This window comes from Gymnodraco acuticeps, unplaced genomic scaffold (assembly GCF_902827175.1).
Source record: "Gymnodraco acuticeps unplaced genomic scaffold, fGymAcu1.1, whole genome shotgun sequence".
In the NCBI taxonomy this organism is placed as follows: Eukaryota; Metazoa; Chordata; class Actinopteri; order Perciformes; family Bathydraconidae; genus Gymnodraco; species Gymnodraco acuticeps.
In genome coordinates, this window is record NW_022992250.1 from 5,110,243 (window position 1) to 5,137,876 (window position 27,634).

General features: G+C 40.5%; 1 protein-coding gene across 3 annotated transcripts; it reads left to right on the top strand.

Moving 5' to 3' along the window:
- The first annotated feature begins 4,198 nt into the window (after window positions 1-4,198).
- On the top strand, window positions 4,199-27,095 carry LOC117540235 (phosphatidylinositol-binding clathrin assembly protein-like). 3 transcript variants are annotated; one of them, XM_034206821.1, is made up of 19 exons: window positions 4,199-5,045; window positions 11,820-11,962; window positions 13,288-13,363; window positions 13,748-13,850; window positions 14,408-14,501; window positions 14,586-14,697; window positions 15,168-15,274; window positions 16,547-16,588; window positions 18,391-18,476; window positions 19,387-19,489; window positions 20,084-20,217; window positions 20,369-20,466; window positions 20,775-20,888; window positions 21,009-21,039; window positions 21,203-21,341; window positions 22,370-22,393; window positions 22,783-22,839; window positions 22,963-23,082; window positions 23,890-27,095. In XM_034206821.1, the coding sequence occupies exons 1-19, from the start codon at window positions 4,916-4,918 to the stop codon at window positions 23,902-23,904; spliced, it is 1,728 nt and encodes a 575-aa protein (XP_034062712.1). In that variant the 5' UTR covers window positions 4,199-4,915; the 3' UTR covers window positions 23,905-27,095. The 3 variants fall into 3 exon arrangements, with proteins under 3 accessions (XP_034062712.1, XP_034062710.1, XP_034062711.1); XM_034206819.1 differs by having other exon boundaries at window positions 4,200-5,045; window positions 22,915-23,082; XM_034206820.1 differs by lacking the exon at window positions 16,547-16,588 and having other exon boundaries at window positions 4,200-5,045; window positions 22,915-23,082.
- Window positions 27,096-27,634: the final 539 nt, after the last annotated feature.

Genomic DNA, 27,634 nt, shown 5'->3' on the forward strand with positions numbered 1-27,634 from the left:
ATACTTTTTAACCAGATAAATTGTACAGTATTGTTTTTGTCTTAGAGGTATTCAAATTATTAGTATTATTTTTATTTAAAGGAGACATGTCATGGCCATTTCCACCGATCATAATTCCATTGTTGAGGTCTACTAGAATAGATTTATATATATTGTGCAATTTTCCAAACTCACATTGATTTCTCAACAGCATCTCTGTAAAACTACGTGTATTCACTGAATTTCACTCTCTGCCTTTAACGGCTCGTTGTAGCTCCAATAGCTCCAGCCCCCACCCTCCCTGTGAGCACAGTGTGCTCTGATTGGTCGGGACGTTGTGAATCGCGCTGAGCTGCGTGGAGGTGTGGTTTCCTTGTTTAGCGATACACAGCGAAACACAGCCAAACTCATCCTGAGCACACACAAAGTCACAGCCGAAGTAAAAACAATAAGTGTGGCTTGATATTGAGTAAGAAAAAGGTTGATAAACGCTGTGAGAATGGGTCTGAAGAGAGAATTTCACCGCGATCCCAACTGTCTGTTATCAGCCTGCAGCCAGGGAGGAGAAATCAGCAGAGCTGCCTGCACTGTGTGTGTGAGGAAGTCCGTGTATTGGTCAATTTGGACCAATCAGCCTGGTCATAGCTCTGGGCGTGGCTACTGGGTATTCAGACGTCACAATGTCCAGGAAGAACATGAGAAATCTCCAACGAGGCGTTTTGGGAAGGTATTTTCTGTGTTAGAGTTTTACTATCTACATGGTGTACTTTGAGGGTTTTTCTCTGCAGACCGTTTACATGCATAAAAACCTTCATAACACACAAGGGGACGGGTACTAACCGGAAAAGCATGACATGGGACCTTTAAGTTAGTCACATATGCACATGAGAAGCACAACTTTTCTGTTACATTCTATGATTTAACCCAAATATATGTAACATATATATCAATATGTACATTTTTGTAACTGTGGTTCTTGTGCTTTCTTTGAACATATTTAACAAAACATAATAATAAAAAAAATAAGACTTAAAGGTCCCCTATTATACTGTTTTTCATCAATATATTATAGGTCTCAGATATATAAAAAACGTGTCTCTGAAGTGTTTGACTCGAAATACCAAACAGATCACTCATTGCAGCATCCCACAAACCCCTCTGTTTCAGCCCTGTTTCAAAAGTGCTGATTCTGTATTTTACTTTAGATGGAAATAAGGAGCCACTCCCAACGCCCCTCTGAGAGATATTTGGTTAAAATGAACACAATGGTGCTCTAGGAGGAGATTCAGGTGATAAGGTGGGGGGGGTGTTACCTTGGTTGGTTATTGGCTAATGGTTACACAAGCCAAAAAATCGTTATAACATCATAAAGTGTCCAAAATCTGATCAGCTCATTTTCAGACATGTTTTTATATAAATGGATCAGGACAAAAAGTGAGCGAATCTTTTTTCCTGAAACTTTCAGAATCTCTTTACACAGAGGGGACACATGTTGATGTATAAAAGACATGAAAAAGTGGATTTTGCATAATAGGTGACCTGAAAGACTCAGATTAGCGTTTGAATATAGAGATACCAATTATTAATGCAATACAAACACATCAAACTATCACATTTACAATGGACTTACATTTGAAAATAAATGTTCTTTGGACATCAGAAGCTGTCCTTCCTTCATCTGTTATATTTCCTCACTGCAGTATTTAGGGATCGGCTCAGAATGGGCACACTGCAGGAGAGAACATGCAGAAAAATGGCCTTTCATACAGTGTTTTTGTAAACTAGTTTTAACTGATTCCCCTGGGTTTAAACTGACGAGGAAATTAGCAAATGTATACTGTCTAAATACCTGACGTTGGTTGGAGTAATGCTTATTGGACAGTTAAATACTATCTGTCATTACAGATGCTATACTTTCCATCTGCTGAAGATCACAGCCTTATTTGTTTGCTAATCTCATGTAAAATTAATCCCTATTATGCAACATTATTACAGAGAATGCAATGCGTGTGTTTATAATTGGCCCGCTACGTAGAGACATTCTCTTTCACACTGGATCACGAACTGATGGGCTGGAAAATCTGTTCTCTCATGCTACCGAAAAAACACACAAGAATCGTGAGCAGTGAGAAATAAACATTACTGTTGTGGAAGTAATGGAGGAGAGTCAGTTTAGCAGATATTTCCATTTAATGTACTGCTGAAGTGGTTGATAAAACCTAAAGGCGTTTAGTGGATTGCAATTCTTTATTAAGAACAGTGGTGGTAAAGTGTGACCCACTTTACAGCGTCTGTGGGTCTTCCAGTATACTCCGTCTTTTCATGATGTACAGTAGCTTCCTCCTCTAGTTAGGCATCCATTTCCGTTTTATCATGAATATATTTGTCTTTTCAATCCATAAGGATTTTTCATGTCCTCAAAAATTGGACATTTCACTAGGTATAAATAACTTATAGCAAACAAACTCACATTTGCTCCTTTGTTGGTATGAGGCTTTTCTTCAACCCTCAAATTGATTTCCTGCCAGTCAAAAACATGGCATGGGCTTCTCTTTTCAGCACAGAGACGACTGAAAAGCAGCCTTTGTTGAATCTGCCTCAAGTGGTTATTTGAAATTCCATGTTTCGAATTAGGCATCAGCTTTATATTTTACTTCACTCCCTTTGATGTATAATAGCCTGTCCTTGTAATGCAACACATTCATATTCTCTATGGACAAGACTACATGCAATAACAACTGTATTTGTGTTGCCGTATACTGTCCAGTATGTTGTCAGTAGTGTTGTTCATTTAAGATCGTTGCATGTGTCATGTCCTCTCAGCTCAAGGCAACACATTTCCCCACAACCTTTTGAAATCAGCCTTGAAATTGACTTAATTCACAGAGAGCAAATAGGGCTGAAACAATTAATTGATTCATCAACGGCTATTTTTATAATTCACTAATCGCTTTTTCTAGCATAGCTTCTCACTTGTGAGGATTTGCTGCTTTTTCTCAGTTTTATAAAATTGTAAACTGAACATCTTTGGGATTTGAAAATCCCCAGTGTGTGCCTCTCTTTTATAGCGTACACTGAAGTCCTGAGTCAAAGATAATTAACAGGCTAGAAGAGTCTAAGAGGATTCAGAAAATAAAGTCAGCACAGCAGTAAGTGTCCGTGTCACACAAAGGGTTTTATCTGGGTAATTATCTTTTAGAGAAATAAAGAGCCACCCCTGTGACCCGAACACATGCTATACATGAGGTGCATTCTTGGACTATATAAAACACACAAATTGTAATGGGATTTTTCAGTATTTGTGAAATGATCTAGATCAAACAATACTATACGTTAACAATCAGCAGATTATTGGACTATAAAAAACACTTGCAAGTTGCAGTTCAAAAGGGCATCCCGTACTATATTATGCCCAGACAACAAATCCTAAAATTGCTATAGAGCAGTTACTGCCATTACAAATGTCCCTCAATTTCAGTTTTGATGTGTTCATTTTTCTTTCCACATATTGAACTTTCTCTTTAATCTGAATACTGATCCATATTCCCTGTAATAAAACATGTTGTTCTCTAGACATTTCATCAGATGGTTGTCTTTCAATTAAAGCAGGAACCATCAGGATGGTATTTACTTAACCATTAAATGTCATACTGTTGGAACTAAGTAAATCAAACTGGAAAGAATCCCGGGAAATGATTTTAAGGCTACAAAAAATGTTACCGAATGGGAATGTTTGCTAGGATTTTACTAAGGTATACCATTATAACATGACACCATAAACTACGCACTGTAAACTCTTGTGCCACTGATATCACATCAAACACATAGAATTGCTACTGTAATGCCATACTAATTCCTACAACATGAAGATCAGGGTCACCCCACACATGTTCAGTCTTATAGGAGTCATGTAGCATCACAGGAATGAAACACCTTGTGTAGATGTTATCAGGATTTTCCTCCATATGTGTCTACATTTCATTGGATGGCAGGTAATCATGGAGAGTTTGCACATCACACTCCACATGCACCGAGGTGATGGACCAGCTGATACTTTTTCTTTGCCTTGAAAAAACCGGGGGGCAGCCTTCAGCTTTAAGGTGCCCTCCCCGGCCCCAGAAGTGGCCCAATCGCCCTCCTTTCCCAGTCCACCTGATACATGTACTGCCATTTTACACACAAGTTTGACTGACGGGGGGGGAAATTGGCCTATCGCAACCTCAACACACAGAAATACACCCTTTGTAAGGAGATTAAAAAGACTGGGGGAGAAAAAAAAAATCAAAGCGGTTAAGGTTAGATGCAGCCAGTGCGGGGAGCTGTGTGGATCAGAGAGGTGTTTGCGGTCGGTGTGTGCGGAGATTTAGAGGAGAAACCGGGCGAAAGAAGAGCAGAGAAAAGGGGGAAAGGACAATGCTGTGTTTATACCGTCTGTGAAAAAATTGCTTCAGTCACAGGGAATGCCGCATAGATCTGATAATCATCACCGGTAGTGGTTTCGATTATCGTTATTTCGCATTCAGCTCTCGTAAAGGCATCATCTCAGAGATACATTGTCTTATATTATAGTACTTTTACTGCAGGCTGCTCTTTATAATTATAAGATAGATTTCTTATTTCTGCAGCTTCTGATACCTTCGACTGAATATGATCCCTGGATGTGACCGTTTTATGTTTTATTTGGCCGCCGCATGAATTCTCCCACCGGATCCTCGTCGGTGAAAGCTGCTGTCCTCCTCCTCCTCCTCTTCCTCCTCAGACGGCCGATTCTCGCAGAGGGCACTACCCTCCTCCCTGCCTCTAAAGACATTTTGATCGTCCTCCCCGGTTCCCCCCACCCGGACTCCTCGACCATCATCACCACCACCACCACCACCTCCTCCTCCTCCTCCTCCTCCTCTTCCTCCTCCTCCTCCTCTTCCTCTTCCTCAGTACCATGTCGGGACAGTCTTTGACGGACCGGATCGCCGCCGCTCAACACAGCATGACCGGGTCTGCCATCAGCAAAGCCGTGTGCAAGGCCACGACGCATGAAGTCAGCGGACCCAAGAAGAAACACCTTGACTGTAGGTTATGCATGCCATTACTGCTTACTCTATAGATGCCTCTTTCCTTACAAAGGACAGCTTGTATAAACAGAATCTGTTATGCTTCCCTCCTCCATCTCTCTTTCATCTCTCACCCGGCCCGGTTGTGTTTGCAGTTTCTTTAATTAAACACCATTACATTCCCTTAGATTAAAATGAGATTTACGCAGCGACGCGCACTTTGTATATGGGTATTAATATTTAGCGGTAAATGTGGATATAAGGCAATCTGTAAATGCCATCCAGGGGGAATATGCCACTCTGGTAAGGGCTAATTATATTGAGAGCAGCTTTACCGTGTAGGCCTATCCATTATTAACCACTATCAGCGGCTCCACTACATCCTCTGGAGACATTTCTGTACAAAATGTGCCTTATTTCTGCGGCATTTTTCCCCTCCAATGTGATCTCACATTCAAGTTCACTGTCATGTCCTCTGGTGCATTATTGCCATTAATGGATGTGTTTGCTGCTGTCAGGAGCAGAGTCACTGTGCGTTACTGTGCTGGTGGGTGTTACAATGAGGCGTTTAAGCAGACAGATTATTTATCTCCAAATTCAACTAATTAGCTGTGTGTGCAAACTACAGCAATTATATACACAGGGAGAAACAAGGAGGCTTTCTCACATGTAGATTTTACCAGTAATTATTAGGTTAGGGGGCTTTTCTGCCTCACTATAATTACTTGACATGATCGATGGAGAGCTTGATAATCAATGGTGCTGCCAGTCAGACTCACAGGCAGGCAGCAGTCAGCACGACAGCTAAAAAGGCAGACAGACAGACACAGACAGGCAAATAGCAAGATGGCAAATCAAGGGGAAATCAGTCTGAGAGAGAAACCACAAGGCAGGTAGCCAAACGGCATGAGAGTCAGCCATCCAGCTACACACCCAGCCAGTCAGCCGGCAAGTTTGGCAGTGGATTAATCGGTCATGTCCACAGCAGAGGTGACACTGGGATTTCTGGGATCCCTTAAAAGATGTGCCAACGGGCGCCTCAAATTAGGGCTGTTTCACCTAGCCCTGCTAAAAAAAACATTAAAAGCAACAAAAACAGTCTGAAAAAGGTTCAGAAATGCACTTAATAAAAAAGCTCTTTTTCAGTAAATGTGACATTCGTCAACATTTACTGATTCTAATTTCTAAAGAAAAACAAGCCTATTGATTAATCCCAACAAAGTACTATCAAAAGTGCTGAAGAAAACAATCAGTTAAGGGCATAAGGAATTGGCCTCATATTGGTTTATTAAGGTGCTTCCTGCGGTTTTATGAGAACACCTCTGCAGTTGTTAAAAGCTAGAAGGTCGTCCACCTTCAGCATCGCCACTGGTAGGAGTCTTACAGAAACTAGTAAATGTCACTTCACTCAAGGGTGAGAGCGGGTATTCCTAAAATAGAACAGGAGCATTTACATGGCAAATTTTAATCCGTCAAATGGATTATGAAAAGGTTTGTAATGCTGCTCTCAAGGACAAAGAAGTTTCTCTCAGAATGGGTCAGTTCTCTCTGGACGATGAGGTTACATGAGATGTTTTTAGTTCTGATCCGGCTCTTATTCTGATCATTGCAATAGCAGAAATTGAGGGCCTGGCTGAATTAAAGCCTGAATTTGTAGCTGAATGAATGTTTTGTACATGAGCCATTTAGATGCAGCTGTTCTAATAGACACAGCTTTCACAGTAAACGCCTTCTACTTCCTGCTGAAGGGGCCCCTCTTCCCCATCCAGGACATGGTGTAACATACGACTCTCTGACATTTTATTGAGTGCAGACATTGCACTTTTAAGGTTAACGGAAAGACGCAGGAAGGAAGGGTGTTTGTGAGGTCAGTGCATCTACAGTAATCCCTCGACTGGCGGAGAGGACTGTGGCGGGGACATGAATGATCAACGAAAAGATAAAGCAATGAACTAAATGTATCTAAAAGGAGCTTCTGAATAATCAGTTGACCCACGCCCTCTTTGTGCAACTCACCTAGAACAACTCTGGAAGCTGTTTTAATCAAAATGCCTAGTTAAACAAGGTCATAAAAAGTGGTTAAACAATGCCCATTTTTCACTGAATTAGGTTTTTAATCCAGAAAGCTTGCAAAAAATAGGTGATATCCTCCTTTACTATTGCAAGTATGTAGTCATTCGACATTGCACATGTGCCAAAAAGCAGGGTTATGAAATACTAAAATGTTATGGTAGGCACTATCTCTTACTACTCTGATTGTTGGAAGAGTGGAAAGAAACCCAAAGACGTTTCAACAAGTTTTAATTTGTTCCATGTTTGAATAAAGTGTGTTTTACGATGACAAGCTGGGTAAAATGACAATGGTTTGACTGGAGTCTGGTGGCTTTAAGGAGAGCATATTAATAGCATGTTTTGTCATAGTTGACCTATTTAGATATAAGGGTTTATTCTAAAGGAAACAAAAAGGATTCTTGATTTCAGATGTTTGCACCCTTATGAAAACGTAGCTATGAATATTAAATTACATTTCTTCATACATTCCCCTGCACACTGGCCCTTTAAGTCTGTACATTGAGGTAATGGAGGGGCAGCCTTCAGCGGGACAGACACCAAGCAAATGGAATAAAATCAATGTGGCTAACAGATTAGACTTAAAGGAACAACATATAACAGACTGCAGGCAAATATTTAAAATCCTATCCCCTGGAGCCAATTAAAGCTTAGGAAATAGCTGGCGATTCTGTATCAGTTTACATAATCTTAGAGGTTTTATAAATACAGACAACATTTCAATTACCTTTAAAATATACTCAACCTGTTATTGATCTTTCTTTGTCGGGCACTGTGAAAAGAGAAGATGAATTGCTGTGCCATTTGTCCAAATGCAACGCTTGATAAATCAAATGCAATGTGGGCCATTGAAGCTATTCATCCAGGTCTCATCGACATCTTTTTTTTCTTCGTAAAGTGTCATGACCTTGACAGACTGGTTGGTGACTTAACGGCCAGTGGTGATTATTTACTGCCCCACAGCAAATGATGAGCATGACAGACAGAGTAATGGGATTTCGCTTTCACTTGGCCGTGTTGTGCATGGCCGAGATAGTAGAGAGTGACAATAGAAACCAGATTCATCACACATAGAACTGTAACGTGGCCAACAATGACCTTCTGCCCTGAAAGCTCGGTTAGCCGTGTTTTTCAGCACATAATTCATTTGGCTGTGTGTCACAGCTGTAATAGTTATGTTCTGTAGAAAATAATCACTGGCCTTTTGGTTCTTGGCCATAGAAGAATTTGAAATGACGATAGGTGGCGTTGCTATGACTCACAGTCAGTCTGACAGCAGTATAATGTTTAAACTGAGCATGAATGGATACCCCCACACACTTACTCCCACATGCATGTGTCACTATAATAACCCTATCTTGTAATGCAGATTTGGGTTCTGAAAATGTGTCAATAAAGTTTGTGTTACACGTATTTTAAGTGATACAAACTTTAAGACTTTATATATTTTGCTCACTAGCATTACAATGGGCTTGACTTTAATGAAGTGTCTTCTTTGCATTTGCATTAACACTGTTATCCTGAATCTTATTTATAATTATCTTATCGATGCTCATTTTCCCTATGTGGACTGCAGTTTATCAATAATCCCAGATGGCAATCAATATCCCATCAAATCCTGCTGGCTATCTACACTGTCACACGCCAATGATTAAATCCGTGCTGATGTATCATCACCCACAGGAATAAATGCAGGAGGACCGAGCTCGGAGATATTTGACTGAAGACGCTCTATTACTTAGGTGTAATTATATTCAAGGAGTAGCACGAGGGCTTTGCTATTTCCCTGTGGTATGGTAGATATTGTAGCAGCTCAGAGATAATTGCTACAACCCAATTGCACATTCAAATGTAGCCATATATCCATATCTCCATCACAATAACGAGCATTTCAATCAGAATCCAACGTCTCACTCACAATCAAAGGAATTTGCCTTGGTTTTTGGTGCATATAAAATACGGCTTCGTAAAGTATTGCAGCTGACATGTGAGGCTACTTAATTAACACACTATGCTTGCTCTAAACTAGCTTAAGCATTAAACAATGTTCTATAAAAACAACTAAAACCAGCAAAAACATGCTGAAATTAACTCAATACTATTGTTCCTGTTCCAGTTAAAAAGGTGTCAAACTGCCCTAAATATTACTAAAATATTGGTATAAGGTTTACCATGTTCAACTTCCCTACATTAGCATGCTAATATTTTCAAAGTAAACTACGTTGTTCAGGTATTTGGTCCACCTTACTGGTGTGTTTTTTCACTTTTGACAGGAACAAATAATTAGCTGAAATCAATACGGTCCCATTAGTTATTGAACCAGGAAGGAAATCCACAAACAAATCATTAACAATGTGTAAAGCATGACTAAACGCTACCATTACTGTTTTAATATTAGTGCCCAGAAATGTAATTAGGATAAAAAAGGCATGGAGTGGCAATGGCACGTTTATATACGTCAGGTATAAATAAAAATGTGTAATGTGAGCTTTACTGGGTATTTACCTAAATGTGTTTGCTTTTTAATCATTTTACTGGTTTGTATTTTGTTTTCATGTTTCACTTTCCACGTTCAGATATTGGAAATAAACAGACATTTATATTTGGCTTTAATGCAGAGGACCAGTGTGTGGATGTTATTGCAGCTGATTGAGAGTCTAACAGTCAAAGCTAGAGTCAATGAAGTCTATAATCAATATTGGTAATTAAGAGATATTATTGGCTGTTTTGTCACCACTAAATTCTTCCCAACAAATGACATAAATGAACTGAAATCTTAACAGGATTGAAGTTTAGCTGTGGTGAACTCCCAGTGCTCTGTGCGCCTTTTACATGCATCAAACACTTAACTGTGGCATCAGCTGGGACTCTTTGGTACAACGTGTTTCAGGAGGATCAGAAAACATCACAGAGCTTTCAAATAAACCCCGATAACCTCTGATCCTATGGAATAAAGAGAACTAGGATTTGCATCAGAAACCTCACCTTGCTTGAAGTTGTTCCCAGTAACTCTGCCTGTCTTTGAATACAAGTTCACTTCCTCTCACCCCCCAAGTTACTCACTAAATCTGCTTTATTAATTTTATACTTATATGCTGATGTGCTTTTCTTTACTAAGTCGAGTTCTGCTCTCAAATGGAAGTACAATTGCTTCTCCTTTTGATTATTTGTTTTATTATTTGATCACTTTGTCCCAATGTCATTGAACAAGATATTTAGTACACAGTCAAATTTGATCAGATCGTCTCAGTCTGGGTTTTAAATAATCGGCACAATGTCAAGTTTCGTGCAGCACCATGAGGACACCATGTTTATCAATCCAAACAGGGATTCTTCAGAGCAAAATAGATAAATCCAGATAATGTTATTGGTTGGTCCAGGAAAAGATCGTAAACTTGCTGATAAATGTCACAGAGCAGATAACACGCAGCAGCTCTTCAGTGAGAGCACAGTACAATCAAAGGGTTACTGTAAAACACACAAGATCAGGTTTGAGAGAAAATTATCTTTGTCATTGAAGATATTAACAACCCTTTCTAGTAATCCAGCCTAGTCAAAAGCTGAATAAGCACATAGTAAAATGCCTGTTTCTGCTAAAAGCTTGGTCCTTTAACAAGGCAGTATAAGTACATCTTTGAGATTAAACAGAGGCCGAACATACTTCACATTTTGATCTTTAGCCAAAGAAACCCTTGAAAAATGTAGGGCATTGTTCCACCAATCCGTCCTACGTTTAGTGTTTACTGCTGAGTTTTGAATGACCTCATTTTAAGGCGGTAGAGAGTTATATAAAACTGAAAACGTTTTCTTAAAAAATTGACCCTGTTCTGAGTTTACTTGTCATGCACACAGTTTGCCATTTTGTCAAACCTTTTAAATCCAATACGAAGCAAAACACTGAGATTTCTGTTTTTTTTTAAAAAACGTGTTCCACATTTCCTTTGAACAGTGAGATTACACTCTGGTTGCAAGTCTAACCGGGTAAACATGAGAGCCAACTCAGTTTTATTACATTACTGTTAACAAAGACGCTCTGGAAAGAAAACTCAGATTCATGATTCAACATCAAGCTACATTGTTTTTGTTTAAATAATGCATTCTTTGTAGATGTTTCATTGACCTTGTAATGTAGCTTTCCATTTTCTGAGTAATTTATTGGAGTAGCACTGATGAACTGCAGCCACAAAATGGATTTCATGATACAGTAGCACTGCTTCTGATTCATCCATCTGTACGCTCTATCATTTAATAATCATTTGTTCATTGATTTGTGTGCTGATATGGAGTGAGTCAAAATGCATGCACCAGTCAATAAGACTGCATTCATTGTGGTTGTTCACTTATTCTATTGATTCCTAATAACTCAACCTGTAAGCTCCCCAAGGTTATAGATTACGATATTGGCACGTGGCTAGTGCTTTTATTCACAGGGACTTACAGAAAGTAAACTAGCCGGGTTTTAATTAAACAATGTAGGCAGGGGAATAAAGTTTTGTTTTAACCTTACAGCATGTAAACATATTCTAATAGTATACAATTGTAGTTAAATGACCTAAAATGTGTATAATATGTGACCTTTAAGGACATAATGTTCATAGTATCTAACAGCAACAGAGGATCTATAATGTCTTGGCCACACGCCTGTTTCTGTAATCTCTCTTCTGATGTCTTTAACAGTTTTTTTATATAAATATCTTTTCTGTTTTGTTCCCTTTCCTCCAGACCTGATCCACTGCACCAATGAGCTGAACGTCAGCATCCCCCACCTGGCAGACACACTGCTGGAGCGCACAGCCAGTAACAGCTGGATCGTGGTTTTCAAAGCGCTCATCACCACACACCACCTCATGATGTACGGCAACGAGGTGAGCGGAGCACGACCAAGGGAGCCCATAGAGGGAAAAGATGATTATTTTACAAACTCTCAGGATGAAAGAAGTTTGTCATCTTGAGATAACAAGCCTGTTTCAATTACATTTATTTAGTTGTCTCAACAGAACAAGCTCTACAAATGTTCTCATAGCAGTTATGTATTCATGAAATAATCCTGGTAGTTAGCTTGGTTTATTTTGGATAGTTAAATTGAGCTCACTCTTATTTCAATTTTGAAGGTCACCTACAATAACCATCTATGCCTGGATTTGTCAAGTTAGTTAGTAAGCTGTACATTATCAGCCTCTAGAGATGCACACTAGATTTGAAATTATTTATCAATTTCCTGTTAGTCGATGGACAGAAAGCCACTCAACAACAATTTAGATAATCTATTTATCAACAGATTTAAAGACTATGTAATGTTAGTCTCAAACCCACACAAGATCATAAACTGAGCACACGGGTGCAGATTAACGGATACATGTTAGACATTTTCTGTTCAACGTAATGCTCTCATCAACAAACAAAAACATGAGAAGGATTGCCGATCGGCTAGATCGAGTCATTGATCTGTCGACACTGACATTTTGCTCGCCAGGTTGAAGCGATTTTTCTGAGACTCTTGCAGCCAGTTTAAAAAAGAAGAAGCTGTTTCTTCAATGTGTCCAACAAGGACTGATAATGTGTCCCGCTGACATTTCAATGGCCAGTGTGACAAATCACCGCACTCTGCTTGCTCGCGCTGGAAACAAAACGATAAGAGACTAGAAACAGTGATTACAACGGTTACACCGACTATCTCGAAGTATTCAAACAAGAAAGTTATTCCTTCACAAACTGTGGCATTATGAACAGAAACACTATGAGGGATAAAGCCCCATGAATTAGCATCGTCTCTCAGTTAATGTGATGCATCTCCCGTCAAAACATGATGCTGGAACTGGGTAATCGTAAAATGTAACGTAAAATTGCAAAATGAGGATTTAGCTACAGCACAAAGGAAGTCAAAATGAATACTTGACTTTGTATGAAATACACTGTTTGTGTTTGAGTGAAAATGACTGGATATTTATCAACTATTTTCTCGATTAATCAAGTAGTTTATTGGTATTGGTTGCTGATCACCATGACCTTAAATGCCTCAAACAGTCATAGAGGTGTTAAGAAAAAGAAAATATTCACATTTCGAAAGCTTTTCAGATGAAAGGATTATTTAAAATAGCAGCTGATTAATTTAAAGTTGACCACTTATCTCTGCAGCTCTACTGTACATCAGATACGTCTCTAACTCTTCCTCCTGTCCTTTTTCCATCAGAGATTGATGCAGTACCTTGCCTCCAGAAACACACTCTTCAACCTCAACAACTTTCTTGATAAGGCTGCACTACAAGGTGATTTAATGCTATTTGGCTGCTCAGCAGTGCTGCACGTCTAACAAAATGGCTTTATGTCAGACTCTGCCTGGCTCTGTAACACTATCAATAAGCCCGTTTTAGAGGAAAGCTACAGTCCAGGATTGAAAACCTACTAAATCAATGTGCCTTTTGTTTGATACAAGAAGCTGTAACAGTATCTGTAATGCAATATATTCAAAAGAGCTATAGAATAAGCAATAACATCTCAAGGTAAGAAGGTGCAATGGCTTATTTGGAGAAAATCAGATTGCTCACGGAGAAGTTAGTCCATTTCATATGAGAGGGATTATGACTTCTTAACCTTGTTTGAAAATCAAAGTGATCAGCCTCTAACTGCAGTGCCCCTCTGTGCCCCCCCAGGATATAACATGTCAACTTTCATCAGACGCTACAGCCGCTACCTGAATGAAAAAGCCATGTCATACAGACTAGCAGCAGTGGACTTCACCAAGATGAAGAGAGGGTAACACACTACACACACTACTGACACGCACGCGTATAAAGACAGGTATTATGTGGGGTTTTTTCCCAACAAATATGTAATTTTCAGCAAATGGTGGTTGCACCAGATGTGTTTTTTTAAATGCTTTACTTGAACAGCAGATATATTTAACCTTTGTGACAGCATCCACTAACACTAGATACGAGGGTGAGTTATGGGCATGTCAAACAGTAACTCAGGGGAACTGACCCAGTATTATCCAACTATTTGTTATGTTATCCAAAAACGTAGAACATTATCCATCATAGGCTATATGTCATACCCGGCCAAATAAAGCTGAAGTGGCAAAATCCCTGAGTGTACTAAATTGAGAAAGTGTATAGTTTCTGCTTAGAAATTGGACTTTTCAATTCAACGATGAAGAATGCGTTTAAAAAAAAGAAATGTATTCGTGCTGCTAGAGAGCGTACATCTCTGGGACCTCCTTACACACATACATCCTTCAGTCTACAGGCCTGATGACTCCTGTGTGTGTGTGGCATGCGTGTTTGTGTGCATGTTTTCTCTTCTGTGACTAGGGCTGAGGGTGTGATGCGCACCATGCACACAGAGAAGCTGATTAAGACTCTGCCCATCATTCAGAACCAGCTTGATGCACTGCTGGATTTCCAGGTAAACATCTGACTCAACAACAGGAGACACAAGACTTGAATATTTAATGCTGCCATAACTTGATTCTTCCTTTCCTTCCTCTAGCCTAACTCCAATGAGCTAACCAACGGAGTGATCAACACTGCTTTCATGTTGCTGTTTAAAGACTCCATACGGTTGTTTGCTGCCTACAACGAAGGGGTCATCAACATGCTGGGTAAACCCTACACACAGATACTTGTTTTAATGCTTAAATCTGCCTCTGATGTCGAGATCACCAGAGTAGGGGGCAACTCAATGTTTCTTTAAGGGGAAATAAATGTGCCTCCAGCTGTCTCTAAAAGTCCAATTTAAAGATCTCCTTCTTTCATTAATTATTGAGCCAGTAAAGAGTCAGGGGCTGAGAACACACAGAGTCTTTAGTGAGGAGTTCATTAAATGTTTCATTACTTCATTGATGTGCTTCAACTACGGTTATATAGTTGTGGATTTAAAGCCTGCAGAGACGCCAGATGTGTGTTGCTTATCATGACAAATCAAAAGCTGATTGGTTATTTTTCAGCAGTTTTTTGATTGTATACATTTTCTAAACAATATCACCTAGCAAATAAATCTTCATTATTAGCAATTATAGATGCCAAACATGTTAACGATCTTGTGCTGATTCTGGTGTTTTCTCATACACAGAGAAATACTTTGACATGAAGAAGAACCAGTGCAAAGAAGCTCTGGAGATCTACAAGACTTTCCTCAACAGGATGACCAAACTGTCCGAGTTTCTCAAAGTGGCAGAGGTAACGTCCGTTTGTCCTTGCTGCTCCTCCGCGGAGGAAACCGCAGTTGTACTCCACTGGAGAGGGCGAGGGTAATCTGTCTGGGGTCAATCTCGACGGTCTCCTACTCAACACATCTCCATGTTCTTTTAAAATGTACTCCTGTTTCTCAGAAGAATTTAAGCAGCAGAGAAAACCCGTTGAGATTCACTCCAGACTTCTGTGACCCTTTGGAATCTGATTTACGGTCGATATCTTCCAGGCTAAAACTGACCGTAGATCAGTGTCCGGGTTCTTTTTTCTTAATCTTCCAAGTTTTTTTTTGCCTCTAGATTTTCCTCCTGTTTCTGTCCTTCTCTTGCCCTGACCTGGGGAGGGGGTTACTCCATGACAAGTGAATAATGGCTGAGTGTTAGCCTATTAGAGAGCCACTCATGTAGAGCTTCCTGTTGAGGGACCCCTCGCGTGCTGCCTGTTCACATGCCTGCACTGCATGCCCAAGCAAGCTCTTTTTCTATCACTATCTCTGTCCTATTATTATATTTTCTCTCTTTTCTTAAAAAATATATATTTAAAATGGCTGTCATCCATTTAATAGTTGCTAGGCTTCACAGTGAATATATAAACAGTTTTATCCCGTGCGCCATCTTCAAAGGCTTTCTCTCTGCTTGGTTTCGTTGCCATTTGGATAAGGTTTGGCGTGTGCGATCCACTCGATCCAAAGAAAAAACTAAACAGACTAACGTTGACTTTAAGGACCCATTCATTTTACCTGTCTAACAAAATGTGTGTTTGTCTGTTTGTGTGTCATCTGTGTCCCCCCCTTCTCTTTCTGTTCAAAGTCAACATTAGTTGAGTGTCTTCCTTTTGGATGTTTCTTACCTCGCAGTCACGTGACCCGTTGTCTGCCCTCTCTGCCTGTTCAATCAGTCGGTGTGCTCAGCATTCATTTCACACCAGTCTCCAGATCTCAGTGTGTGTGTGTACTTATAAGTGTGTGTGTGTACAAATACTGTGTATATATAGATGTTTGTATGCGTGTGCATGTGCCCTCCTCCCCTCCTCCTCTGTTGTCTTTTATTTGTTTTCCTTTCCAGCCACTGCATGAAGTAATGAATGCTTGAGTTTGATTCTTCTTTCTCCCTCCTCCTCTTCCTCCTTCACACGCCTCTTCCCTTTTTTACTCTTTTGGATTTTTTTGTTTATTCCTTGTTTTGTTATTACATTTGGTTTATTTTTTATTTTTGCCTCCCTCCACCCTCCCCTACCCCTCCCTCCTTTTTTGTGACACAGCGAGTTGGGATAGATCAGGGCGACAGCCCCGATCTCACACAGGTCAGTCTACATCTCATCTCAATCAGTCAATCAACCAGTCAGTCAACCAGTATTTAAATCCGTCAATCAATCCCATAATGCTTCATTCTAAACGCTCCCGTTCCCTACTCACCCTACAGACCTGCCCACACTGCAGCTGCCCTGTCCTCCTCTCTTCTTCACTCTCCTTAACTCCCTCGCCTTCTTCCTTTTCTCTCTGAGTCTAGAATAGAGAGGAAACGATAAATGAAGACCTGCAAACAGCCTTGAAGTACATTTAATTTCTACAATTGTTAATTATTAGCGCAGGAATTAGTTCCTTACCTTAAAAACTTGCAGAACAAATTGTAGCCTGAAAAGGTAAGAGTTTGAAAGCAGCCTTTATGCAGCTGAATATCAAACGTTTTTTGCCTCTTTTTGCATATTACTAATTCAGACGCCCAGGCTTATTATCCGTCTGAATTTCCCCAGCTATTTCTGGCATTTTCCCAGTGTACATATCAAGGCTTGTCTCCTTAATTCAAAGGCTTATCATATAAATAAGTCAGCAAAGCTTTATGAAATAGGTTTTTGCCCACATAAGCAGTGTTCAAATAATTTCCCTGAAAAGATCATGTCCCTTTGCATTAGCTGTGGGGAGAGCAGCGAATGGTTATACTGAATAGGTCTCTGCTAATATGACTTGGATAGGTGTACATAAGGCCATCATAAGCACTGCATGTCATGCAAAAGGCCCCAAATGCAAAGTATCCTTTTCAGTGGAACCATAATTGGATGTTTACAATGTGACAAATCAGCTAACAAACTGAAAAGGGCTGACTTTTTCAAATTAATGTCATGTTTGTAGTGCTTAAGAAGACCTTATATGCCCTTATTCAACAACATAGTGACCCATGCCTATACTGAGCTCTAGATATGTGTCTGTTTTACTTTTAAACCTTTAGCATATTCTAGATTTCTATGAAGAAGGATATCCAGAATTCGCATTTTACTCTGTCCCCCTTAAAATAAGTATATGAGAAATCTTTCTTTGCTTGTTGTGTTTGCGTTGCGTTCTCTGGTGTTGAAATGTAAGGCTCTAGAAGAAAACTGTGGTATCACATAGTGGTCAAAATGAACCTATCCATCCTTTTTGTTTTACAATACAGAGCACTAGCAAGCTGCTCAATGTGTATACCTGGTTTTCACCAGATGTTTACATTTCACCGAGTTAACTTCCCTGGTTTCCAGTGGGATAAAATGTTGCTACTTAGCTTTAGCTGAAGCTGATTTCCAAATTATAATGAATAATATGTTGATTTGACTTTCAACCTAACGTGGAATCCACAAGTTAACTCTTAATTTTTGGATTGTGATTTTCTTTACTCGTATGCGTGTGTAAGTGTGTGTGTTAATGAGAGCATTTGTGCACTGCTGGCCTCTGCATGGGCTCGTTAGACGTTCAGAGACGTGTTTGTTGTGTTTCTACTCTGGAGCCCTGCAGCGACGACGCTCTGCTCTGTCCTGACCTGTCAGTCCTGCTAGGGACTCGCTTGCATGATCCAAGGCTGATGAGTGCATGCTGGTCAACCAAACCTGATGAAACCAAATGCAAAAAAAAGAAAAGAAAAAAGAACGATGAGCTGTTGTAGAGAGTAGATAATGAATCTGAGGGTTATGTCTTTAGTTTGCTGCTGCTTTGTGTGCATTTGTGAGAGAGTGAATGAGCAGGTGAGGAGATGGGAGTGAGAGAAAGCGGTGTGTCCAATCTCGTCCACTTGGCTGTGGTTCTAATGTCCTCCCATCACCTCCCCTCCCATTCCCCCCCCCCCCCCCCCCCTCAGGCTCCCAGCTCTCTCCTGGAGGCTCTGGAGCAGCATCTAGCCTCTCTGGAGGGCAGGAAGCTCAAAGACCTCTGCGCAGCCAGCAGGTACCATCTATAAATTATATGACAATGTTCGTTTATAAATTGATTAATATTTTGTTTAAGCTACAAATCTAAATCTGTAAAGTAACTAAAGCTATCAAATCAATGTAGTGGAGTAAACAGTACAATATTGGCTTCCACAATGAAGTGGAGAAGAAGTACAAAGTGGAAATACTTACTTTAAGTACTTGTCTTTCAAATAGTTGTACTTAAGTACAGTACTTGTGTACATTTACTTAAAACTACTGGTGATGTGAAGCACTGTCACAGTTTGTTGTACTCACCTGTAAGTGACATTCTGTGAGTCTCTTGCACCGAGAAGTTCCCCTGAGTTTGTTACGGGTTAAGCTGCTCGTTTATCCTCCAAACACAATATATCAAGTTAATGCAGCCCTTCTGTCCACATCTGTCTGATCCATAGACTGCATTTATAAGCCTACAGGCATTGTTTATATAATAAAGCTATATATCAGTTTGTCACTGAATGTAAAACATGTTAGCTACATCATCAGGAGGCACCTGTTAATGCAAAAAGTGGGTGTGTTAGATTCAGGTCACTATGCATGGTCACTGGGTGGTGCATTAAATCACTGCTTAGTTAAGGAAGATGCAGATATTTAAAAACACCATGCTTAGGTAAAAATAATTCAATCATGATATTATTATTTATTCTGTGCTGTTCACCAAGTGAAAGCTACTTTTATTATGCCTGATATATATTCTGTAACTTCTTGATGTATCTCATGCACAACAATAACATTGAAGCAGTAGTTGCTAATCAAATATGTGTAAAAGAAAAGCAAACAAAAAAGGCTATAAACAGTGATGAAATATAACATAAATATAACATAATTTCAATCGATGAATGTTAACAGGAATGTAGTAAATTCTTATATGTGTGTCTCTCCTTAAGATCCAGCACCTTGTCCAGTGCAGTGTCCTCTCTCTCCAGCACTGGGATCTCTCTCAGCCGTATGGACGACAAGACAGACGACAACAGACTGCAGCAACACAAGGCAAGACATATTCAAACCATAAGATCCATAAGATCCATAAGATCCATGAGATCAATGCACCATGGCAGACAGGTATTCAATAGACTGCAAAATATAATGTTTAAATGCATTTTTAACTGAACGGATTAGGAATTAAGTTTACATGATATTTCCTCTTCCATATATTCTACATATATTTCCGGTTTAATTGTTCAGTGGCAGGTAAAGATAAAACGTTGTTTAAGACCCCGAGGGTACAGGCAGTCTTTTTGTTCTCCACACTGTTGTTAAAGTTGAATGGAGTGCATCGTTCCTGCAGTACAGTGCAATACACTGTCAGTCTCTGGCTGTTGGCCCACTGCGTACAGAGCTGCACAGAGAATAACAATGAAGTCTGCAGTGGATTTTTCAATCAAATAAAGAAGCATTTAGGAACAGAATCATTTAAAATGGCACATCTTATTTTCCAAGGCAGTTATAACGTGTGTGTGTGTGTGTGTGTGTGTGTGTGTGTGTGTGTGTGTGTGTGTGCGTGCGTGCGTGCGTGCGTGCGCTGCAGGGCTATTTAAAAGCCAAGAAAATGTAACATTATTGTGTTTATGCTTCCAATTGAAGGAGGACGGTCATAAGGTGATTGATATTCAGACACCCAATGTGTCGCCCAGCACTCAGTCGGTGGGCAGTGCCAACAGCAGCGGGGGGGCCACAGATCTCTTCTCCAACTCACAGATCGTACCCATCAGCAACCAGTGAGTCTAACATCTGCAGTCTATATGTTTCAAGTCTCACTGGTTCGCTGTCTGTCATTATGAATTCGATTTGTGTAACTATCTTATCTAGTTACATACCAAGACATGAATAATAAAGCTGTGCTCTACTCTCCATTTTCCCTTCCTGTAGTGTGCCAAACCTGACCAGTGAGCTGTTCACCCTGCAGCCTAACTTCACCCCCATCCAGACCACACACACTGTGCCCAACAATAACAATGCCTGGGGAGGTATGACTGCATAAACACACACACACACACACACACACACACACACACACACACACACACACACACACACACACACACACACACACACACACCACACACACACACACACACACACACACACACACACACACACACACACACACACACACACACACACACACACACACACACACACACACACACAAAATAAACTCACACACTGCTTGGAGCTGAATGTGTTGTGACGGTGTTGCCCAGTTGCTTCATGCTCTTGACTCATGTCCCATCTTCTCTCATTTCATGTTACCATGGTAACCTTTGGATGTCAGGTGACCTGCTAAAGCCAGTAGCACACGCTCAGATTCACAGCCCCGGAGTCCAATTGCACTCTGGGAAAATGCTGCCCAATGATTTGGACTCTTCATTAGCCAATCTCGTTGGCAGTGAGTATACAGAATCTCTCTCCAGATATTCATCGCTTCCATTTTTCCTGTTATTTTACATCTGACTGCGTTGCTTCCTTCCAGCTAATGCTATGTTTCATTTTCCTCTTTTTCTATCAGACCTGCAGTTTGGGGGGACGCCAGCTAAAAAGTGAGTGGGTTTTCGTGACATCTGAGATTCAGCCACAAGCAAAAAATGACTCAGCTTTATCTCTGCTCAAAGTCTTTTATGACTCATTATCTCTCCTTTTTTAGCATAATCTTGTTTTGCATAATCTGTGAACCTGAGCATTTATTTTGCTTGTGTGCATCAGGCCGGAGCTCCAGTGGAGTCAGCTCGTAGAGAAGAAGCCAACAGGAGGAGGCTGGCAGTCAAAGACAATGTGCACCAGCACCAACTGGACTCACACCACCCATCCCATGGCTCCTGCGCCCATGCCCGTTCCTCAGATGGTAATTTATAAACTACATTTACATTTTTTGCTCTACATTTTAACAACTGGCATTGCAGATTAAGTGAGAGCTCACTCACTTGCCTGTTAGTCATGAACCAAACAATGTCCACCGCTGTTCAAAACCACAGCAGCAGCACTGCACCAATTTGTGACTTTCACCCACACATATTTCACACTGCTTGTTAAGGTGGTGTCAACTTGGACAGGTACAGTGGTGTCTCTTTCAACACAAAAAGCAGCATAAAATAACATATTTCAAAAGGAAAAAGCAGAAAGACTCACATTGGAGAAGCCAAAATGAGACCACTTTTGACAGTTTTTGCTGTAAAAGGTTCCTTAAACAACTAGTTCATTAGAAACATATGACCCAATTTACAAAGAAGTAAAAAACGCAGCTGGCTCTTCATCAAAATGTACCATTAGGGAAAAGAAAACCCTCCTGTGTGTGTAATATTGTAGTAATACTGCTAACTAAATAAATCAGCAAGTTTTTTTAACGAGTTACAAAATAAAGTGTGACACAGAGTCAAGTCTATCGATGTGGCCTTTTGTCAGAGAAACATTACTGCACTGCTTTAGTTTTAGTTTTAATAAGTTAAAAGAATTCGGTGCCATCCATCATTGTGTCGGTGAAGGCTGTTTCTCCTAATGGTCCGATGTCTCAATCTGAAATAAAACTCATTAAATGTACCTTTTGGCCAAATGTAACTCTCTGCTGCATTCAGGGCTTTTCATGGAGCTCCCAAATGTATGCCTGTCCTTTGTGCTCCACTCTAATTATCCGCAAGTCTCTTCCATTCAATCTCGTTTCATCTTTTAGTTTTTCGACGATTGACCTCTCAACTGAAACCGCTAATTTATTCAGCAAATAGTTCGGAAAGCTGGTGGCACGACATGAATAGAAAGTAGTAGTGATTTGAAACATGAGGATTGAGAACAGCTCTGTCTTATCTTCTTAGCTCATGTAGAGAAAACGCCTGATCATGGTATATATTGTTTTAACTCTTTTTCTCTATCTCTCCACAGAATGGGATGATCTATACTGGCTATGTACGTACTTTTATTCACTTAAACTCCCTTTAACTCTTGTTGTTTACACATGACGTCACCCTGATCCGCACTTGTATTATTAGACTGTCTCTATTTTTGATGAAACATGAATTATCAGAGAAACGGCTCATTTATCGCCTTTTGTACTACCTAGAAGTAGTCGTTTCACCTTTTCCGGTTATCAAGGCTGCCATGCTACCTCAGTTCTACTTTGTTAAAGTTTCACCTCTTTTTGTATCTCAGCATAAGATGTCTCGCAAACAAATGCTTGTGTTAAAGAAAGTCAAGACATTTCTGTATTCGTTAGGGAGGCACTTGACAGGTTAGACGTGAGCCTGACAGTGTCATTATGTTTGTATTATACAGCTTCTCTCTTTTTATCCACACAGGCTCCTGCACCAGTGGCTTTTCCTATGACGTCACCTCAAGTGCCTATGTATGGAATGGTAAAGAAAGAGCTTTAATCTCAGTCAATCAATCAGACTTTGCTGGCATTCAACTACTCTAAATAAAAAAACAGTTTTTTCTCTCCACATTCACATGAATTCTCCCACCTATTCCCTGAGCAGCTCCCTCCTCAGATGAGTCATCAGATGGGGGGTGTTCCCATGATGCCCCCGCAGCCTGTCATGTACAACCAGCCCGTCCTGAGACCCTCCAATCCCTTTGGACACATGCCGGGGGCACAGGTAACACACAGACAGAAATATATTAGTGCATATGCAACAGATTTTTGTAGATGTAACAGATTTTCTCCTGAGGAAATGCACCCGCTTTATTCTGTTAAGGAATTTGGCGACTTACTTTGGGAAAGGAATCGTGCCCTAACGCCATAAATACCACGTACCTTATCTTACTTTTTCCCCGTCATAAACATTACAAAAACCAATGTTGCTGCTGCATTGTCCCGAAAAACGCTTTTATGTTTCGGTTCATAGCTTGCAGTGAGTCTTAGAGCTCGGGGTTACCACAGACTGCAACAAAAAGTTAGTCCTCCATTTGACCTTAGGAGAATCTCAATGCTAATATGCACAGCGTCACGCAAGTTAAAACACTTAAGACACCTTAAGTCTACAGCCAGTTAGCTTATCGTAGCATAAATCTGTTAAGCATAAAAAAGTATTCATTTTGTAATCGTATTTTGCGTTCAATTAAAGCTTACTAACAACTGATAAGTAATGCCAAAATTGTGGATCCTTCCAGAAGTAGGAACAAACATGTTGTCTTTTCATAATGGACCATTGTGAAGAAAGTGCTTTTCACAGCGGGTTTTCATCAGTTGGCATGGCCACAAGACTCACAGAAAAACAACACGTATATTTTTGACCAATTATTCAAAACAAAACTGAGTAATATAATTGCCTACTGAGCACTCTCCCCATGAATAGATGTTTTCCCAGCACTGCGGCAGGTAATCTGCTTGTCAGTAGATGCCTGAACACTTGAGGTGTTTTGTCGCACTAAATTACTCTCCATTCTGATCCCGTCCTCTGCAGATGCACTTCATGTAAGGATGATGTTGTAACCATGGCAGCAAAGCCGAGAGAGAGAGAGAGAAGAGATGGAGAGAGAAAGAGGCGAAGACAACAAATCCAGAGGCGGAGAAAGAAACAGGAAGACAGAGAGGAAGAGAGAGGGGAAAGGAAGATGGAGAGAAGACGGATGAAAGAAGAAATGCTGATGTCTGTTTCCATGTCTCCTCACCATCTTATCTCCTCTCTCCGGGTGGCTACTGATCTCTCTGTCTTTGACTGGGGCGCGAGAAGCTCCGCATCAATTCCACTCATCCTCTGTTTGACTTGCCAATTCAAACGGCCATTATGACCTGTGATGACAGCTCTATGGAAGTGCAGAAGCTCTACGGCCACTTCCTGACCTCCTCATCCCGATAATTTCCTGTATAAAGACGTTCCCACTTTAAACTCTGAGGACAGGCGTATCTTTCTCTGATTGGATTGTTTGCTGGCACTTTACTCAATGTGAACTTTGCCAAGGGTGTATGTCCGTGTAGGTGATTTTCGCATCTTGTTCAGATTGGTTCCCTGTAGTGTGTCATCCATCACCTGATGTCAGTAGTAATTGATTTGAATGCGTGTGTGCGTGTCCCTTTTTCTACATATTAATGTGCTGCATCAACATTATCGTCTCAGTCTTTTTATGAGCTCCATTTGTTCTTAATTGCCAACTTCACATCAACAATGCAGCGTGGGCGTGCTTGTGTGTGTGTGTGTGTGGCTGTGTAGGGTGTGTAATGTATGTGTTTCTCTTTTGGTACCTAATGTCATTACTGTGTTGCCAGGTACCAATGTGTTACTGCACTGGAACTTACTAACGAAAGCACTGAGCCAGACCCATGCATCGCATTTGGATGTAAACAAACCTCCTACTCTAACTTTGCTACTTGGGTTCGTGCTTTACACACGTTCTGTTTTTTCTCCTCTACAGCTGTGCAATACAGTATCATGCAATCTTGTTACTGTCTCCCCCCCCCCCCCGTCTTTAGGCTGTTTAGAAAGCTGATTCCTGCTGTAGTGTTGTTGTGTGTCCACATCCGTTTTATGTATAGATCGCTGTTTCCTAACCTGTTGTGTTAAACCTGTACTGCTCTAAAAGTAGTGAAAAATGCACTGAGAGCCAGATCGAGAGGCGGCTGGATATTAGTATGAAGAGTCAGTCTTGCCAATCACAAATGGTCTAACTCCCAACTCTATGATTTCCTCCCTGTCCTGAGCATTTGTCCTGTTAAAAATGAGTCTCTTGTGAAAAACTGGATAAGGGTTATTAGAGGAGCAGATGTCTCACCTCCACCTGGAGGAATTGAAAGCTCTGCTACCACAGAGGGGCTTGTTAATGTAGTGTTAACATGTATGGACTGAACAGCAAGAGGTCAGTTGGAGGAGTCGAATGAGGACGAGACTGCGGTAAAGCGACTGAGGGTAACGTCTGTCGATCATGACCCTAGTAATGCCTGCAGTGACGACAAACTGGTTAATTCAGACAGCCAGAGACGTTAGGGTTTAATGAGACGTTAAATGTTAATGTTGTTATTCTGTCAGATCCAAGGTCAAGTTAGACCCACAGACAGACGATATAAATACATATATAGCACAAACCTTCAAACAGGGGACAACGCTCTGCTGCACAAAAACCTAAAACCATTGCTGGGATGTACAGTTGAAAGGGGCAATAATCGATTGGGGATGAAGTTGTTTTCTATTGATTCTGTCTGTTCTATGTACATGTACTGTATGTGTGTTTATGTGCACATGCCTTCCCATAGAGATTAACAGGGTCATGTTTCTCAGTCAGAGAGGAAGGTCTTTAGTCAGCTGGTAGTGTGTACTAACTTAGCAATGAGTGTTGTTGTGACCGTGTCTCAGTCTGTTCAACCCAGCCACCATCAAATTAAGGTGGCACCAAGGATCACTCATCTGCTGCAAAAATGCAAGAAAAAGCCCCTAAAGTCATCAGACCTTGAATCTCAAAGTAAATCTGAGGCGTCACTCTCCAGAGAGCATCACATACTTGTGATTTCTCACAAAAATGGTCAGAGAATTGTGTCGGTATGGTGGTGTATTGTTACAGTTCATCCTTGATCTGTAACTGCTAGCGTTTGAGTTACCAGTCTAATACCAGCAGAGAATTCAGTGTTAGAATTCGTCACCAAGCTGGCAGATATTCTCTGAAGTTTCTCAACAAGAGGCCAGCTGACATTTGGATATGTCATTTGAAAACATTTTGTTTCACTTTCCTCCATTACTACTCCTTGTCCCAATGTTTGTCTCTCTCTGTCAGCTGAATGCTCTTTCATTGTGCACTTCACTCCCACGATGCAGCTCGATCCATCCTGGGCCAACCTCTGACTGTTACTGTGTCCTCTGTATATAGGTAATGCGTTCATGTGTTTTTAGACGTGCTCTCTCTGTAAAGTGATCGAAGCCCCATTGGATGACGTACTGTACGTTGGACAATTTATTGCTGTATCTGTGTTTGAATGGTTGTATTTTGAAGGTGTCATCATCCAGGGATGGGTGGGGGGTGGGTTTTGATGTTTGTGATGTTTGTGTCCATCTTGAGGAGGAAGGGGGTGGGGGTCAGTGGGAGGGGGGGGGTCGAGGGTAAACTATCACAACTGGTCTATACCAAGAGTGTCTTCATCGAGGAAGTGGACAGGACAGGGTCTGTCCTCTTCGAAACAGGAACATTTTTTTGCACCAAAGTCATCATCAAAGCGCAGCTTCTTCTTATTCAAGGTCACTACGGATGGATGATATCAGAACTCAAAAGGATTTTGTTCTTTTATTTTTAGAGACAAAGAAACTGTCTTTTTTGCATGATTAAGTGTCGTCTTTTTATTGGCTTGTGTGCCCGGTAAAAGCATGACCATTGTGTGAACTCTCACTTACCGGTGTGTTTGGAAAACGTTAAGGAAATTTCTCCATGAGATTTTTTACTTACCTCTTGACATGAACGTTTATTGACATTCATAATCAACTGTTTTACAATGTAGGGTCTGTAACTGTTTGAAGGCTGCGTCGCATGCAGAATTGCAACTTGCAAGTAACCCATCAAACTTCAAACCCAGTTACCATAACTGCATCTTTGTAAAACACCATGGATGTCAATGCCAGTTATCACCTAGCTAGCTAGACATTGCAGTCTTGTAAAATCGCTCTTTATTAAAGCGTTGCTATTTTCAATACGTGTGTTTGAATGCTCGCTCCTTTTTCATACTATGCCAGCAGCATCACTGGAGGTTGTGATTGAAAGTCTAAGTACTGTACTATGTGTTTGGTCTGGTCAACATTGTGTGGTGTTTTTAACGTGTTTGCCCAGTCTTGTCCTGTCTGTCGCCATCAACTGGACTTATCCCAGTCATCCTCTGAAAGCACGGACTGGTTTCCTGATACCAGGCTTGGATTCACAGATAGCTTCAGCTTTATTTTTGAGAGTATTTTAGCAAACCAGGTTAAAGTGTACAGACCTTGTTTATGAGATCTATGACATGGTTTCTAACCCAATTCCAGATGGGTACAAAATCCCAAATGTCTGTCAGTTACGAGTCTGTATACTTCGGCCAACACACAGGCACTACTTTAATTATCCTTACATGTTCACCCCTGCTAAATTAATGTAAAGGAAACAGCATTAGGGAGAGACAGAAACTGTAATATTTAATCTGGGGTTGGATTCCCTTAAAGCATATTTTAAGAAGATTAGCTTAAACAGGTGAGTATGTTA